This window comes from Coregonus lavaretus (assembly GCF_964263955.1).
Source record: "Coregonus lavaretus genome assembly, chromosome: 5".
Lineage (NCBI taxonomy): Eukaryota > Metazoa > Chordata > Actinopteri > Salmoniformes > Salmonidae > Coregonus > Coregonus lavaretus.
In genome coordinates, this window is record NC_139992.1 from 23276191 (window position 1) to 23295404 (window position 19214).

General features: G+C 41.4%; 1 protein-coding gene across 2 annotated transcripts; it reads left to right on the plus strand.

The window, feature by feature from the left end:
* The first annotated feature begins 712 nt into the window (after positions 1-712).
* Positions 713-15962, plus strand: LOC311129888 (insulin-induced gene 2 protein). Of its 2 annotated transcripts, XM_084162412.1 has the most exons (7): positions 713-3407; positions 11758-12035; positions 12145-12238; positions 12864-12988; positions 13386-13552; positions 14529-14628; positions 14774-15962. In XM_084162412.1, the coding sequence occupies exons 2-7, from the start codon at positions 11862-11864 to the stop codon at positions 14813-14815; spliced, it is 702 nt and encodes a 233-aa protein (XP_084018538.1). In that variant the 5' UTR covers positions 713-3407; positions 11758-11861; the 3' UTR covers positions 14816-15962. The 2 variants fall into 2 exon arrangements, with proteins under 2 accessions (XP_084018538.1, XP_084018539.1); XM_084162413.1 differs by lacking the exon at positions 11758-12035 and having other exon boundaries at positions 2385-3407.
* The last annotated feature ends 3252 nt before the right edge of the window (positions 15963-19214 follow it).

The window sequence follows — 19214 nt, forward strand, 5'->3', positions numbered from 1 at the left end:
GATTATACAGCTCTCATGATGCCTTCTCAAAGTCTCACAGACCATCCACACTCACTCAGTTTATTATGATTTATTGTTATGTTTATTACTACAACTCTGGATCTCATGCAATGGATTTTATGCAATGGATAGACCAAAAATGTAAATAGGCCCTAGTCAGATGTGATCTATATTAAATACATTATTTAATCAACACTGCTTTGATATATAAATCGAATTATGTCTGTTGACAATCAATAGCTAAACAATTGAAACGTTTTCTCAATAAATTAATAAAATAATGTATGTATTTTAATTTAAACCATTTTATAATGTGATATGTCAAAGACAGGCTTTGCTTTTATCCTACCTGCTTTCAAAACCAAGTGGGAAGGTGGTATTTACCAGATAAGACTGGGAAAAATCCACTTGAATACCACTCCAACTGGTAATTAGCTACTAGTGGGAAAGTCGTCTATCATCCCTGAGTGCCGACTGCTCTAATGCCGCGTTCACGTGCTAGTCAGAACTAGGAAAATTGAAAATGTTTGACTTACTAAATGGTTGTAGTTAATCACATACCGCGTTCAAGGAATTAGCAAATTGGACATTTATGAGTTTCCCTAGATCAAACTAGCGTCACATGCTGACCTCTGACGTCACCAACTCAGGAAATGACCTCGATAACAGCATTTTCGGCAGTTAAATGCAACAACAAACATGATAGCTGTACTTTTAGTTTATGGTTGACGACGGAGCTTGTTGGCCATTAGCCAATCGGCGTTTCTCAACGAGTTCAAAGCACATGCATGCAACTGGTATTTATAGCTTCACAACTGATAATTTCCACTTTATGAGATGGGAGATAAGATGGTGGAAGGGGGAAAAAAGGAGAAAAGTGGAACATAATACAAGCAAATATGGAATGGGGGAATGCACAAGCCTTCTGGAAGATCTGATAAAGGAGAATATGGCGGACAGGAAAAAAGTGAGAAAAGTGGAACATGTTTTCAGTCAATATGGAGAGGTGGATAACACATCACTTTTGGAAGAGCTACAGAAGGAAATTGAATGTGACGAGAGTGAGGATGAATTAACTGTGGTGGCAGGTGTGGTAAATACCGCCAAGTTTGAGCCTCGTCCTGGTGATGACAAAGATGATTCTGGCCCAGTGGGAGTGAGATTTTTGGAGAGAACGGATCCTTGTTTCTGGCAGATCCATATGTGGTGTCAGGTTAGGTGGAGAAGAGTTTGGGAAATGTTGGGTCGGGGAAAGTGAAACGAAGTGGAATCGTGATTATTTTTTGCGTTTCTGCCGTCCAGAGGGAGCATGAGCTCCACACCACGCAACTGGGGACAAGAACTGTGACTTGCTTTCCTCTCCAGAGCATGAACTGTGACTTGCTTTCCTCTCCAGAGCATGGTGCAGTTGAAAGGAGTGATAACTGGAGTGGCGTTATGTGTTGAGGAGGATCAACTGAAGTTGAAGATTCCCGGTGTCTGTGACGTCCACCGTTTGGTGCGACGCAGACGTGGTGGAGAGCATGGTGGAACAGAGAAGACACTGTCTGAACTACTGAATTTTGATGCAGAGTCTTAACCAGATAAAGTCAAGTTAGGATGTGTCAGTTATCCCGTGAGAGCTTTTGTCCTGAAACCATTACGGTGTTTTAGGTGTCAAGCTTATGGTCATGTGGCAGCAGTGTGTTGGAGGGAGATTCCTAGATGTGAGAAGTGTGCAGGAGGACATGAGACAAAGGAATGTGTAGTATCGGTTGAAAAAGTTGTGTGTGTGTGTAAACTGTAGGGGTACCCATGGTCCTGGAGATCAGAGGTGTCAGGTGAGAGAAAAGCAGGTTGGGGTTCCCAGGATAGGAGTAGTACAGAAGGTGTCATATGCTGAGGCACTGAAGAGAGTAGTAGTAGAGGACGGGTCCAAGGTGAGGGATCATAAGAGGATCCCTGTGTGAGTAGGCAGAGGCCAATGGAGAGTGATAGGAGTAAAGTGCTTCAGTAGTTTTTTTTTTTTTTTGGCGTTCATGGCCATGGTTGTCAATTTTACCGCAGGAATGGAACGTAAATCACAGAGGATAGATGTTGTGGTGGTAGCTGCAGAGAAGTACTTGGGTGTATGAGATTTTACTGCAGAAGAGTTAAAATATGTTTTTCTTTCACAAAGTGTAATGAATTCATACTACAGAATAATAGGCTGATACACAGACAATACATGCACCTATAATATTTGTTTGCAATAATACCAAAGAAGAAGAAGAATTTATGCCTTCCCAACATTTTCAGTAGTGGAAAAAGTACCCAATTGTCATACTTGAGTAAAAGTAAAGATAACTTAATAGAAAATGACACGGGTAAAAGTGAAAGTCACCCAGTAAAATACTACTTGAGTAAAAGTCTCAAAGTATTTGGTTTTAAATATACTTAAGTATCAAAAGTAAATGTAATTGCTAAAATATACTTAAGTATCAAAGTAAAAGCACAAATCATTTCAAATTACTTATATTAAGCAAACCAAATGGCACAATTGTCTAGTATTTATTTATCGATAGCCAGGGGCACACTCCAACACTCAGACGTAATTTACAAACAAAGCATTTGTGTGAGTCCACCAGATCAGAGGCAGTAGGGATGACCAAGGTTGTTCTCTTGTTAAGTGCGGAACTCCCGAGTGGCGTAGTGGTCTAAGGCACTGCATCTCAGTGCTTAAGGCGTCACTACAGACCACTTGGTTCGATTCCAGGCTGTATCACAACCGGCCGTGATTGGGAGTCCCATAGGGCGGCACACAATTGGCCCGGCGTCGTCCGGGTTTGACCGGTATAGGCCGTCATTGTAAATAAGCATTTTTTCTTAACTGACTTGCCTAGTAAAATAAAATAAAATAGTCCATTTTTCTGTCCTGCTAAGCATTCAAAATGTAATGAGTACTTTTGGGTGTCAGGGAAAATGTATGGAGTAAAAAGTATATTATTTTCTTTAGGAATGTAGTGAAGTAAAAGTAAAAGTAGTCAAAAATATAAATAGTAAAGTACAGATACTCCAAAAAACTACTTAAGTAGTAAAGTATTTGTACTTAAGTACTTAAACCCAATTGACTCCCATTCAAACCTTGAAGGAGAGCTCTCCTTGTCCCAGAATAGCCCAGAATGCATTGTGCGGCCCATTGACGACGCATTAGAAACGTACACAATTGGCGTTAATACGATTCCAATTGAGTTTCACATCTCCTTGAAAGTATCTCTGGTTTTAGAAGCTGATTGGTTGGCCACGTAGCCAGTGCCAAGCCTTTTAATCGGAAGTTAGCGAGAAGGCTAATTTCGAAGCTAGGTCTCGAACTCCTGCTAACTACATAAAAACATAACGTGGAATGTGTATTTTACAATTTCAGAAAATATACTTTTTAAACATTGAAGGTAAGATTTCTTATTTAATTAAAGGCAAATAGCTTGTGGATATCATATCAGCTGACTGACGAAGCTTGGTGGCTAGCTAACTAGTCAGCTAGTTATGCTAATCAACAAAATATGTGTTTGCTGATTATCATCAGTCAACTATGTTCAAATGACTAAGTAGCAAATTCGTTTATTATGTAATCTTACGATATAGTTAGCTAACGTCAGTTAATAATTGTTTGTATCCAACCTTGTGTATTGAAAAGTATTATGCTAGCTAGCTACAGTAGTTGGCTGGCTATCTTCTAGCATTAACTAACGTTGGCTCTTTTTAATCACCTTAGCTAACTAGGTAGCTTACTAACGTTACGTTGCTCTGACAGTGCAAATACTAACACACGTTACTGTTATATCATATCCCAGTTTAGTAGATGAAACGTTAATGCAGGTAGATAGCTAGGTCTTAAAGTAGCGAGGCATCTGGCAAACATGATGTATTCAATAATTTTCTGAGGCTGAGCATACATTACATGGCCAGAAGTATGTGGACACCTGCTCGTTGAACATCTCATTCCAATATCATGGGTATTAATATGGAGTTGGTCCCCCTTTTGCTGCTATAACGTCCTCTACTCTTCTGGGAAGGCTTTCCACTAGATTTTGTAACATTGCTGCGGGGACTTTCATTCAGCCACAAGAGCATTAGTGAGGTCGGGCACTGATGTTGGGACATTAGGCCTGGCTCACAGTTGCCTTTCCAATTCATGTGTTCGATGGGGTTGAGGTCAACCCAGATTTGTCCGTCGGACTACCAGATGGTGAGTCATGATTCATCACTCCAGAGAACGCGTTTCCAGAGCCCAATGGCATTGCACATGGTGATCTTAGGCTTGTGTGCGGCTGCTCGACCATGGAAATTTCATGAAGCACCCGACGAACAGTTATTGTGCTGATGTTGCTTTCAGAGGCAGTTTGGAACTCTGTAGTGAGTGTTGCAACCGAGGACAGATTATTTTTACGCGGCCCGTTCTGTGAGCTTGTATGGTCTACCACTTCACGGCTGAGCCGTTGTTGCTCCTAGACGTTTCCACTTCACAATAACAGCACTTACAGTTGACAGGGGCAGCTGTAGCAGGGCAGAAATTTTACGGACTGACTTGTTGGAAAGGTGCCATCCTATGACAGTGCCACGTTGAAAGTCACTGAGCTCTTCAGTACGGACCATTTTGCTGCCAATATTTGTCTATGGAGATTGCATGGCTGTGTGCTCGATTTTACATTTACATTTTAGTCATTTAGCAGACGCTCTTATCCAGAGCGACTTACAGTTAGTGAGTGCATACATTTTCATACTGGCCCCCCGTGGGAAACGAACCCACAACCCTGGCGTTGCAAGCGCCATGCTCTTCCAACTGAGCTACAGGGGACTTTTATACACCTGTCAGCAACTGGTGTGGCTGAAATAGACGAATTCACTAATTTGAAGGGGTGTCCACATACTATTGTGTATGTGGTTTGGTGTGTGTAAAGCCAAATGACTAAAGTCTATACCTGTTGTATTCGGCGCATGTGACCAATACGATTTGATTTGCATCTTCTTGAGACTATAAAGAAATCAACAGTAGAAATATGAATATTCTTAGTTAGACTATTTGGCTAGTGTTTTTAAGGCATTAGCGTAGATTACCACATTATGAGTCATAATACCCATAAAATATAGCAGTCAAACTGGGAAATGGTTCCAGTTGTTTTTTCCACCATAACTTTTCCCATTGTTAAAAAAAAAATCAAATTTGATTTGTGACATACACGTGTTTAGCAGATGTTATAGCGGGTGTAGCGAAATGCTTGTGCTTCTAGCTCCGACAGTGCAGAAATATCGAACAAGTAACATCTAACAATTTCACAACATATACACACAAAACTAGTAAGGAATGGGATTTAAGAATATATACATATATGGACAAGCAATGACAGAGCGGCATGGACTAAGATACAGTAGAATATTATAGAATAGAATGCAGTACATACATATGAGATGAGTAGTGCAAGATATGTAAACATTATTAAAGTGACTAGTGTTCAATTTCTTAAAGTGGCCAGTGAGTTCAATAGGCCAGCAGCAGCCTCTAATGTGCTAGTGATGGCTATTTAACAGTCTGATGGCCTTGAGATAGAAGCTGTTTTTCATTCTCTCGGTCCCAGCTTTGTACTGACCTCGCCTTCTGGATGATAGCGGGGTGAACAGGCAGTGGCTCAGGTGGTTGATGTCCTTGATGATCTTTTTTGCCTTCCTGTGACATCGGGTGCTGTATGTGTAGTTTGCCCCCGGTAATACGTTCGACAGACCGCACCACGCTCTGGAGAGTCCTGCTGTTGCAGGCGGTGCAGTTGCTGTACCAGACGGTAATACAGCCCGACAGGATGCTCTCAATTGTGCATCTGTAAAAGTTTGAGGGTTTTAGGTGCCAAGCCGAATTTCTTCAGCCTCCTGAGGGTGAAGAGGCTGTGTTGCACCTTCTTCACCACACTGTCTGCGTGGGTGGACCATTTCAGTTTGTCGGTGATGTGTACGCCAAGGAACTTGAAGCTTTCCACCTTCTCCACTGTAGTCCCGTCGATGTGGATAGGGGGGTGCACCCTCTGCTGTTTCCTGAAGTCCACGATCATCTCCTTTGTTTTGTTGATGTTGAGTGCGAGGTTATTTTCCTGGCACCACACTCCCAGAGCCCTCACCTCCTCCCTGTAGGCGGTCACGTCATTGTTGGTAATCAAGCCTACTACTGTTGTGTCGTCTGCAAACTTGATGATTTGAGTTGGAGGCGTGCTTGGCCACGCAGTCATGGGTGAACAGGGAGTACAGGAGGGGGCAGAGCACGCACCCTTGTGGGGCCCCAGTGAGGATCAGCGAAGTGGAGATGTTGTTTCCTACCTTCACCACCTGGGGGCGCCCTGTCAGGAAGTCCAGGACCCAGTTGCACAGGGCGGGGTTCAGACTCAGGGCCTTGAGGTTAATGATGAGCTTAGAGGGTACTATGGTCTTGAATGCTGAGCTATAGTCAATGAACGGCATTCTTACATAGGTATTCCTCTTGTCCAGATGGGATAGGGCAGTGTGCAGTGTGATGGCGATTGCATCGTCTGTGGATCTATTGGGGCGGTAAGCAGATGGAAGTGGGTCTAGGGTGACAGGTAAGGTAGAGGTGATATGATCCTTGGCTAGTCTCTCAAAGCACTTCATGATGACAGAGGTGAGTGCTACAGGGCGATAGTCATTTAGTTCAGTTACCTTTGCTTTCTTGGGTACAGGAACAATGGTGGCCATCTTGAAGCATGTGGGAACAGCAGACTGGGAAAGGGAGAGATTGAATATGTCTATAAACACACCAGCCAGCTGGTCTGCGCATGCTCTGAGGACGCGGCTTGGAATGATGTAAAATAAGGGCTGTGTTCCGTGTAAGCTTACCCTGGCGTGACGTTTTGATAACCGTGTAAATCTCTAGGACAAGATTACTTATCAATATATTCACCTGTATTTACCCCCCAAAAATGAAATGCTAATTAGCTGCTAATGTGACTATCATAAAGAACTACAAATGCCATGATGATCTGTACGAGACTGAAGAATTGAGGCAAAGGTAAGAATCTCTGGATTAACTATCTGTTAGCCAAATGTAGTACATTTCTTTAAATTGACATTTCTGTTAACTGTCTTGGGGAAGTTTTAAATTGACACTACCTGTTAGCAAAGCTGTCAGCTAGAGATGGTGTGCTGGAGCTTACAGGGATTTGTAGTCTTTCATGATGTCTACTTTGATGGTAATTAGCATTTTCAAATCTCAGAGTAAATAAAGCCGAAATATTCATAAGTCACTTTTTCGGAGAAAGTTACATGGTTATTAAAACGTCACGCCAGGGTAAGCCTACACGAAACACAGGCCGTATTTTAAGTGTTTCTAAAATCCCCTATGGAAAAAATGAATGGTGGAAAAAAGGATTGGAACCATTTCTCTGTTTGACCGCTAGGTTTTATGGGTATTATGACACCTCCACTGTGGGGCTCTGTTGACTAGCTAGGGAAAATTCCACTGTAAGATTTTTCACTTTAAAATGTTTGTTAAAACAAAAATCAAAGATTGCAAAGTTAAACAAGGAAACAGTAAATGAATGTGCAGCATGTTGGCCCCCAAGAGATAAGCTTGTTCAAAGTTTGGAATTTCAGTTGATTACTATAGCGCCCCCCTTGGGCCTAATCAGTGTAATTTTGTAAATGCTGGATCACTATGGCAAGACGCATCATTCACCCTAGTTTTGTAAAAATCGGGCCAGTGATGTCTGAGATATTGCGTGTGACTAACATACGAACGGACGGAGACAGATCCGTAGTCCCCCCTCCAATTTCATCGTGGGGACAATAACTATGTTTTAGCACTCCACGGTGAAAATAGAAATAAGAAATAAATAAACGAAAGAAAAAGGACAGAGCCCTGCACACGACCTCTACAATCAGTCTTGCAAGAGAGAGGAGAGCTTGGTGACAGCTTGGTAAGTAAGTTCTGTGTCATATGACTGCTGGTTGTATCACTAACCATGATATTAAAAATAAATAAATGCAACAGTAAACATGTAGTCCCCCACGAATGATGTAGCGCCCCCCTTGGGCCAATCAGTGTAATTTTGTAAATTACATCTCTAGGGCAAGATGCATTATTCACCCAGGTTTCGTCAAAATCGGGCTAGTGGTGTCTGAGATCGCGTGTGACTAACGTACAGTACCTTATTCCACATTTTGTTGTGTTACAGCCCGAATTCAAAATGGATTAAATAGATATTTATTTTCTCAACAAAAATACCTAATCTACATAAGTATTCACACCCCTGAGTCAATACATGTTAGAATCACCTTTGGCAGCAATTACCGCTGTGAGTCTTTCTGGGTAAGTCTCTAAGAGCTTTGCACACCTGGATTGTACAATATTTGCACATTATTCTTTTAAAAATTATTCGAGCTCTGTCAAGTTGGTTGTTGATCATTGCTAATCAGCCATTTTCTAGACATGACATAGATTTTGAAGCCGATTTAAGTCAAAACTGTAACTAGGCCACTCGGGAACATTCAATGTCGTCTTGGTAAGCAACTCCAGTGTAGATTTGGCATTGTGTTTTAGGTTATTGTCCTGCTGAAAGTTGAATTTGTCTCCCAGTGTCTGTTGGAAAGCAGACTGAACCAGGTTTTCTTCTAGGATTTTGCTTGTGCTTAGCTCTATTCTGTTTCGTTTTATCCTAAAAAACTCCCTACTCCTTGCCGATGACAAGCATACCCATGACATGATGCAGCCACCACTATGCTTGAAATTATGAAGAGTAGTACTCAGTGATGTGTTGTTGGATTTGCCCCAAACATAACTCTTTGTATTCAGGACATAAAGTTAATTTCTTTGCCACATTTTTTGCAGTTTTACTTTAATGCAAACAGGATGCATGTTTTGGAATATTTTTTATTCTGTTCAGGCCTTTTCACTCTATCATTTAGGTTGGTATTGTGGAGTAACTACACTGAGTATGGTTACATGCACATAATAATGTGATTATTGTGGATAGTCAGATTTTGGCAAGAAGAACGATTTCCCTAATAATCCTGTTTTTATATGGACACATCTGAAATCCGGCTACCTGATGGCACTCTAATAAATGCAGAAAATCGCTCCTCATAATAAACGTTCTACCACAGCAACCATGCTATTTTCAGGGAGCATATTTGATTCTGAGTTAGGACATATAACATTTGTATGTGAAAATTACTTCTAAGATGGATATATTCAGTTGTTCCAAACTCACTTCACTCGCGCTAAAGAGGGAGGTTTGCGCTACCGGTGCTGGCACATTTGCAGATCAAATACACAGCTGGAATGCCGATTTTAAGTTGTTTACATGTCTTAATAATTTGAAAGATTGCTCAGAAAACCAGGTGTTTAAATCGGCATATGCTTACTTTGATTTTGACCTTACTCCGATTTTAAGATAAGCAGAGTAAGGAGTTTACATGACTATATATAGAATTATTCCTGCGCATGTAAACGTACTCAATGTTGTTGATCCATCCTCAGTTTTCTCCTATCACAGCCATTAAACTCTGTAACTGTTTTAAAGTCACCATTGGCCTCATGGTGAAACCCCTGAGGGGTTTCCTTCCTCTCCGGCAACTGAGTTAGGAAGGATGCCTGTATCTTTGAAGTGACTGGGTGTATTGATGCACCATCCAAAGTGTAATTAATAACTTCACCATGCACAAAGGGAAATTCAATGTCTGCTTTTTTTTTTACCTATCTACCAGTAGGTGTCCTTCTTTGCGAGGCATTGGAAAACCTCCCTGGTCTTTGTGGTTGAATATGTGTTTGAAATTCACTGCTCCACTGTGGGACCTTACAGATAATTACATGTGTGGGGTATAGAGATGGTAGTCATTCAAAAATAATGTTGAACACTATTATTGCACACAGTGAGTCCATGCAACTTATCGTGACTTGTTAAGCACATTTTAGGGGTTGAATACTTATTGACTCAAGACATTTAAGTTTTTCATTTTTAATTAATTTCTAAACATTTCTAAAAACATAATTCCACTTTGACATTATGGGGTATTATGTAGGCCAGTGACACAATCTCAATTTTAATTGATTTTATATTCAGGCTGTAACACAACAAAATGTGGAAAAGTCAAGGAGTGTGAATACTTTCTGAAGGCACCCTTAGGTCAATCAATGAAATTTGGTAAATACCGGCTCTTTATGGCAAGACACATCATTCACCCAAGTTTAGTCAAAATCAGGACAGTGGTGTCTGATATCGAGTGGGTTAAATAGACTCATCCCTGAGCTTGTGTGCCACATTTCAGCACTCTGAGTCAAACAGATCAAGAGATATAAACATGTGCCCGTTATAGTCACTTGTCATCTCCCCTCTGGATTACTGCAACTCGCTGTTGGCTGGGCTCCCTGCCTGTGCCATTAAACCCCTTCAACTTATCCAGAACGCTGCAGCCCGTCTGGTGTTCAACCTTCCCAAGTTCTCTCATGTCACCCCACTCCTCCGCACACTCCACTGGCTTCCAGTTGAGGCTTGCATCTATTACAAGACCATGGTGCTTGCCTACAGAACTGTGAGGGGAACGGCACCTCCTTACCTTCAGGCTCTGATCAGACCCTACACCCAAACAAGGGCACTACGTTCATCCACCTCTGGCCTGCTAGCTCCCCTACCTCTACGGAAGCACAGTTCCCGCTCAGCCCAGTCAAAGCTATTCGCTGCTCTGGCACCCCAATGGTGGAACAAGCTCCCCCACGATGCCAGGACAGCGGAGTTACTGATCACCTTCCGGAGACACTTGAAACCCTACCTCTTTAAGGAATACCTGGAATGGTATAAAGTAATCCTTCTTCCCCCACCCCCCAATAAAAAATAAATAAAGGTGGTTATCCCACTGGCTATCATAAGTTGAATGCACCAATTTGTAAGTCGCTCTGGATAAGAGCATCTGCTAAATGATGTAAATGTAATAGTGCCACCGGTTGGTTGATATGAATGTTCTTGCATATGTTGAGTCTTGACAGTGTTTGCGACGTGTACCAAATTTCCTTAACTGATTTATATGCATTAATGTGCCAGACCACACCCATGTGAATGTTTATTGGTCAATAGAAGACATGTTGTTTTAGGTACTAGTCTAGAAAAAATTGCATTGAGATCTTTGTACCTAGATACAACATATCAACTTTCGTGCAGATTGGTCATTCAAAATGGTGGAAAAACTGTCATGGCGAGGTCCTGGAGGCAAATTTGTTCATTGTGAGAGGGACCTATGTACCAAATTTTATGACTTAGGTCAATCAGGGTGATGGGGGTGACCTTTCAAAGTTTGCATTTTCAAACTTGTTAGAGCGCCACCATTTGGGCAATCAGTGTAATTTTGTAATTGCTGGATCTCTATGGCAAGATGCATCATTCAGCCAAGTTTCGTCAAAATCATGCCAGTGCTATGAGATTGCGTGTGACTAACGTACGGCTGGACGGAGACAGATGCACTGTTCCATCCCCGATTTCGTTGTGGGGGACAACAAACCATACAACTCTTTGCACAAGGACTACTTTTATCATTTTCCACAATTTTTTTTACAAAAACACATTTACTTGAACAGTACAGATGCAAAGTTTGGTGACAGAATGATGGCATAAACAGCACAAACCGTCATTCTGTTACCAAACTTTGCATCTGCACTGTTCTTGTCCACTGATTTCACAGTCCACACCTCTGTGGTTGTTTATTGGATCATGTAGCCACACTTGAATACATAAATTTGTTCTTGTGTTTCAGGGTGTCGGTGATGTCAGTGGACAGTGCGATCACTTGAGGATAAAGTTAGCGTTTCCCTTTTTCCTCCTGTCCTGGCGTCCACGGTTGCCCCGGCCCTGGCAGCCATGGCCGACTCTACAGTGGTCAGCAACCAGCAGCGGTCCGGGTCCGGTGAGACTGCTCCTTCCAGAGGACCGTACATCGCGGTGATCACAAACAGAAACACCAACCTGGTGATCCGCGGGTTCATGCTGTTCTCTATAGGAGTGTTCCTGGCTCTGGTGCTCAATCTGCTTCAGGTGGACGATGTTTGTCTTTTGACTTTTAATGATACATCACTTGAGCAGGAAAACATTGAAGGTGACGGAGAGTACTAAAGTAGCTCATCTTTGTTTTCTCTCGCTGCAGGTACAGAGGAACGTCACTCTGTTCCCCCCTGATGTCATCAGTAGCATCTTCTCATCAGCCTGGTGGGTGCCGCCCTGCTGTGGGACCGCCTCGGGTAGGACGAACACACAAACACACACAGGTTTTTACCCGCCAGACTTGACTACTATAATTATTAAATCGTTGTCCCCTGGGTCTGCAGCACAGAGAGTAGATGTAGCTGCTGTTCCCTAGTGGACCAGTAGAAAGGCACAACAGCCCAGGCCTGTTTCCCCCTGAGACTGAGACTCCCGTGCTCTACTGCTCAGCCTTGGGGAGATTGAGGTTTCCACTGTTACTGCACACTGGGCTGTTTGCATCATGCAGTAGCTATTGGGTTTTATTGACTAGTCAAGACCAGAGCAGCACTTCATGTTTACTGTACATAGTTACTTTAACTTGTCTGTACAGTTCTTGTGTAGTATTGAAACTATAACTTTCAAAGGGGGCCAACCTCAACAAGTGTTTATTTAATTTTTTATCATCAGAATAGCATTGATGCAATGTGGTGGGCTGGCATGGCAGCCTTTCTCTCCACAACAATACTAACAGGAATGTATGGCATGGACTGTGCTGCTGCAGCAGCAGTAAAGCTGATAGTTGATCTCTGATCCTCTCTCCCTATTTCTGCACCCTCTCACCCTGCAATCCCCTACCTCTCTCTCCATTTACCGCTCTCTCCATCTACCTCTATCTCCCAGCAATGATCGGTCTGTTGTATCCGTGCATTGACAGTCGGCTCGGCGAGCCCCACAAGTTCAAGCGGGAGTGGTCCAGTGTGATGCGCTGTGTGGCGGTGTTCGTAGGCATCAACCATGCCAGCGCTGTATCCTCTAGGCCTGCCTGCCTGTCTGACACTCACTGTATTTACGTGCATACCATAATACAAGATGTGCATAAAAACCTGTTAACCATGGGGCAAAATCTTCCCATTACATTTCCACATTCAAATGAAACTTTGAGTGTATTTATTATTGCAACATACTTTACAATAAAACAATAAAAGGAAAGAAGTAAAATCAAATGAAGCAATAAAAGGGATGAATAAAAGTGCATAAAACACAAAGGGTGTGTAAAACAATAAGATTACCAAGCTAAAAAGGTGGGGGTTTTAAACGTGATGGTCTGTTTACAAGAAAGCACCTTACTCTGAGTAGAAACCATGGTTCCTGTGTGGACTATCCTACAACATGCTCAACTGTCCTTAACCCAGGCCCCCTCAGAAAGTGGACTTTGCGAACAACGTACAGCTGTCCCTGACACTGGCGGCCCTGTCCATCGGTCTGTGGTGGACGTTTGACCGGTCTCGCTCCGGTTTTGGCCTGGGGGTGGTCATCGCCCTGCTGGCCACTCTGTCCACTCAGCTCCTGGTCTATAACGGAGTCTTTCAGTGAGTACTACTACAATACCTTACAATACAATTTACAGGACATACATATATTATAATGTTAATGCTGTAAAAAATGTGACGCCGTTAATCCATTTCTTTACCTCAGACTCTTTTTAATCACAAGTGTTTCTGCACGGACCCTATTCCGCACGGACACTGCACTCGGTGGCAGCTGATCTTATGTATCGCTGTCTGTCTCTTAAACATCCAGCTTCGAGAAATAATTTTGAAGGAAAACGTACAGAAAGTTCAACCATAAACACATTCCCAGGCATTTCTTTACATAACAGCAAAAACATCATTTGTACAGAAGTAGCTAGCTAACCAAATTAATTTTTATAATGCAATGGCTGAATGCCTTTTGATATAACTAGCTAACTTCCCACAATGATTTTAATCAGACTAGGACAACCATTCCATTTAGCTACTGTTTTTGTTTTAGTTCACAGGTCTACAGATTTAAGCAAATGATCCCAAGTCTAGTAGTAGCAGCTTGTGACTAGTTCATGTTCAAGTAGGCTAGATCTAATAGCTGTATTACATGAACTCAAACCTGGCTGAGATATTGTCTTCTGTTGAATTCATAAAATTGTTGGATAAGTTTAAATGGTCTTTGTATCCATAGAGCCAGTTATTTGTTTCCCTGTAGTCAACCTCTCCAATCAGAAATTGGGAGAACAGTCATTTAGAATGCCTGAAGCTTTAAGTGTGTGTGTGCGTGCAAGTGTTAAACTTCAAGAACATTGATAAGAGTGAGTAGACCTACTTAAACATTGGGAGCATTTTGTTTCCTCCCTTACAATCAAAGCATGGTATGCCTGTAACTCAATGCACTGCTTTTTAAATGGAAAAATCTTTCTTTAGGGCCAGAATTGCAATTCATTATTTTGTTTTTCAAGATACAGGAGATATTTCTGTTGATTTTCATGCTCATTTTGGGATTATCCTATGTTTTTAATACCCGTTTTTGTTTCAGGTATACCTCTCCAGATTTCCTGTACATTCGCTCCTGGTTGCCTTGCATCTTCTTCGCTGGTGTGATAACCATGGGGAACATAGGACGGCAGCTAGCCCTGGTGAGGATATTTTTTAAATGCTGAATTAAGAAGTTTGTCATAGGTTTATAAATGTCCTATATACATGTATACATTCATTCACACCAGAGCTTTTTACTCTGAATATTCAACTGGCACATTACATTATCTCTGTTCTTGTTTCCAGTATGAATGCAAACGAATGTCAGGAAAGACTCATCAAGACTGAAAGAACTTCTGGCTATATCAAACTTTTGCTCAAAATATAACTTTTTTTAGCAACAAAAAAGCCAAAAGGAGGATGTTAAAGGACGTCTGTATGCAGCGTTGATGGGGATTGGTCAACCTTGGCGGAGACGGGGCAGTCATGCACAGGCAACCAATTATGTGCTTCTGTTTTGCTGAGGAGTGCTGTGCTGTAGGACAAGACTGTGTTTTGATTGGTTGGTTCCTATGTGCCTATTCAGGGCCTAGGTGGACGGACAACAGCTAGCTTTATTATAAGCATTCGATGGCTGGCCTAATGAGAGGAATAACAAGAATTGCTGATGTCATGTGTGGTAGGTAGGCCCAATCTACAACGCAATCTGTGATTGCAACTCAACAGGCACCAATATTAGTGTTGCTCTGCTGTTGTTCAGGGCACCTCAGCACAAGTGGTGTGACACCTTTGGCTCCATCGTGCCAAACAGACTTACACACAGGATTATCTGAATTATTTTCTTTATTCATCCATTCTTTATATCCTTGATATATTAGTAGAACCTATATAGCCCATATAATATGTATAGATACATTTATTCCTTGATTTTAAAATGTACAATTATATACACACTTATAGTACTTTTGTTGGGGGGAGTTACATGTCGATAATGTCTATTTGCTGGCAGTCATGAGAAGGGGTGAAGTGTTTATTGTTGCACTTATTTATGACATCCTAGAGTTATATCAAAGCAACCAGCATACTGGGTCCAGTTGGTATTTCAACCAGCCTTACCTGCCCCTGCATTCAATGTTTAATTTCAATTAAAATAGCTATTTTGTTAAAAGAAAAATGCTCATAAAAGTTTATGGGCAAATTTCACTTGTGTTCACTTCCTGAATTGAAAATTGAATTGACCCAAACCCTGATGAAATCCAATCAGAGACCATGCTTCCCATTTCATTGTCCAACCAGCAGGTGCACACACGTGTCCACATCATCAGTGGGTTCTTGGGTCAGAGGTAGTGCTGATAAGCGATAAGTGCTTTTTGAGTTCGGTTCGATTTATTTAAAAGAATCTCACGTTTTCGGTTTTCATTATTATTTTTAAACAATAAATGCATTGTGGGTTGAATTGTGTAACAACACAGAATAAAACAATTAATAAATGTTCCATGATGGCTGCCCATTACTGTTTATCACTTATTAACCATAATTTATTCACATAACTTTACTAAAATATTTCAGTTGTGTATATTACATTTGTTTTATTTGATGACTTTATTATTTCATTCCAAGTCATCATCTCAACTTTATAGAGCTGCTGCCTATGCGGTCTAACACAATCACTATTTTAGTAGTTGTTGAAAGTAAATAAGGCATACTTTTATGATGCTGAATACCAACTATCAATCACTTAAATCATGTATTTTCAGGTAGAGATACCTCCTGAAGCAACTGCTATCTATCCCTCTCGATCGCCATTCTCCCTCCGTGTCTGCCTTACACTAACATAACATAGCAGGCGTAAAATAAACACACATACCGGACAAGTAGGCGTGCAATGGATCATTGTAGTTAATTACCAAGTTTTCTGCACTAAACTATGTAGAATATTGGCCTGTTGGAAACTACAACTCCCTACTACATCTCACACGTGCTTGATCAGATTTCGCTCTATAGAAACTGCGCATTGAGCTCACAGAAAATAATTAAACAGACTTATGCATTGACATTTTTTTTAACGGATATACTATAAGGATATGTTAGTGTTAAGAAGAATAAGGAATGGCTTCCTATATCTAGAAATTGTGGCAAGACTGCTTTGTGAAGGGATTTTTTCCCAAATTTGTTTGTTTTTCATAATACTTTAGTAAAACCTTATCATTTGCCATTTAACATAACGGGTTGAATTAGAGGAAACTCAATGTTTTTAGAAATAAATATCTCAACAGTGTTTTTGTAAAATATTAATTTTACTTGGCATGATAATGCAAACAAACCGCCAATGACTGCAGAGGGAAGAACGCGCTCAATATAAAAATAACTAACTTGAATATCCTAGCATGTCAGCATTATAGCTATGGTGAATTATTCTAGAAATATGATGAACAGGCTTTATTTAATTCATCTCTTCAGGAAGTTGAGGGTTGAACTGGGATGTTTTCATCTCACTAACAGAAACACTTGAACTTGAACATGTGCAATCTCTTTTTTTTTTCTCCCTGGTCACACACGCAAACAGCTCTGAAAGATTTTAGGAACATTTGGGCAAAGTATCTTTTGTCTGTGATCCTGATGCTTAGGCTATTCTAAATGGTTAGATGAATGTGTATTGACATGAATATACTTTACCAGTGCTGCAGTCCAAATATGCAGTGCCTGCTATGGCAAGGCTGGCCAATCTAACTGGTGTATTCTACTAATGTGGATTAATGTCACCCATCTTCACCAGCCTCCCACAGTAACAGGCTTATATAGACAAACAAAATTAATAATCTGGAGTTGAGGCTCGTTCGTTTGCATCTTTGCTAAATTCCAGGATATATGGATGTTTTTATAATTTGGTTTTACAGTCCTGTATGAGGCAATTTACTGTGTGAATGTTATTGTTCAAGGCTAACTAGCTAAAACAATAGGCGTGATGTGTCATAGCAGAAAGTGGTGCTGTGAAAGCTGAACTCCCTCCTGCTAATGAATTCATTCATCTCTATTTCTTCCTGACAAGTAATTATCTCCTCTCAGAGACTGAGGGTCAGGAGGCAAGTTTGAGAGCAATCAGATGCACTGCAAGAAAAAACTAAGATGGCTCTTTCCCCAACCATTCAACAGGCTCCTTAGCATGGTCGTGGATACTGAGTAATAGAGAGAGATAGCTGTTGTCATAACACATTCCTTTGGAACATTCACCTTGCGTTGCCCACATGTTAGCTATTCCCAAAACTATTCCCACTTCTGACACCAGTGTAGCTGGTTTTGAACCCAGTAGTACCCTATTACACTGATCCAGTATGGTACAGTTGTGTCCAACACCCCTCAAAGCAAGGCTGCTGTTAACTATGGTCATTGCATTAGCTCATCACATGAAAACTGTAGGACAAGATTTAACCTTGCGCACTGAAGTGTTTTCACACATGGCAGGGCACAAAATCCATAACGTCTCAGTGAAATTGAAAGTGTGTGCGCTCCACTGCCACGTCGCCTGAATGTCTCTGAGGAATGACCATCTAAATCGGAGCGAAATCCTGTTAAACGGTGTCACAACATGAATCACGGCCTCCACAGACATCCATCACAGCTGCAAAGGTGACCACAAATGATCTGTGAACCACTATATTGATTACTCATGTACGGCCAGTGTAAGGTTTTAATGTTGTGGCCGCGTGATAGTGGAACCTCCGACATCCGCTGCCCTAACTCTCTGATAGATTTTAATGGTGAGATATTGATTTCTCTGTTGTCAAGGTCTGCCATCGAGGGCCAGATCATTTGTTGAGGTAATGCAGGACACCGTATACCAGTCACAGTCCATCACTTTGACCGGGAGCACCAGGAAGAGCAAAAAATCGGACAATTGGTAGGCTACACCAGATAATATCCACGACTGAGATGATTGAAGAGAGAGCTACAGTACACTGCTGAGAGCTCCGGCAGGGAACTGAAACTCCAGCTAGATAATGTGAATACTAAATGTGTTTATCGAGTGGGAATGCTTAGCAAATCAAGGCTGACGTGAGAGTGCCTGAAGCTCGTGAAAGGGTCTACATTTTATTTAAACGTCTGTGGCTGCTGGAGACTGCAGCAGGTAATGTGTTGTGTTACAACCCAGTGGCTGGATAGTTCTCTCCACCCGCAGCGATAACACACTATCTAATGGGAAGCCATCAATCACAATCACACTATTCCACCAGTGTCTCGATCCACTCTTCCCATCTACCTACCAGCACTGTAGCAGGGACAGCACAGGTAATAATGGAGTTTTGTGGCCTATCATATTTACAGCTAAGGAATTTAACGGCGTTGCTTAGTCAGCTTCTCTTCAACAAGGTATCAGAAAAGGCAGTGAAAGAAAGACTCATAGGAGGCCTTGAACCAAGGGAGTGAAATTATGAAAACTGGCCTTGTCAAGTGGGATGTTATAGGTGGATGTTTAGTGCTGAATGCAACTAATTGTTTTGGTTTCATTATGCTGTGGATGCAAGCGCTTTTAAGTCAACTGCAAAAACATCTGTGCATAAAATTAACACGTTGGGATGATACTAGTGTGGTTGTCTTACAATATTCCACATCTGTTGATAGATTTTATGGTCTTCCATGAGTATTATAGTGATTTATTTTTTGCTATCACTGTGTTTTGTGAATGGGACCTGGATGACCAGAAGGGGGCACAAAACTACAGGACTATTACACCAACCTTGATCTGTAT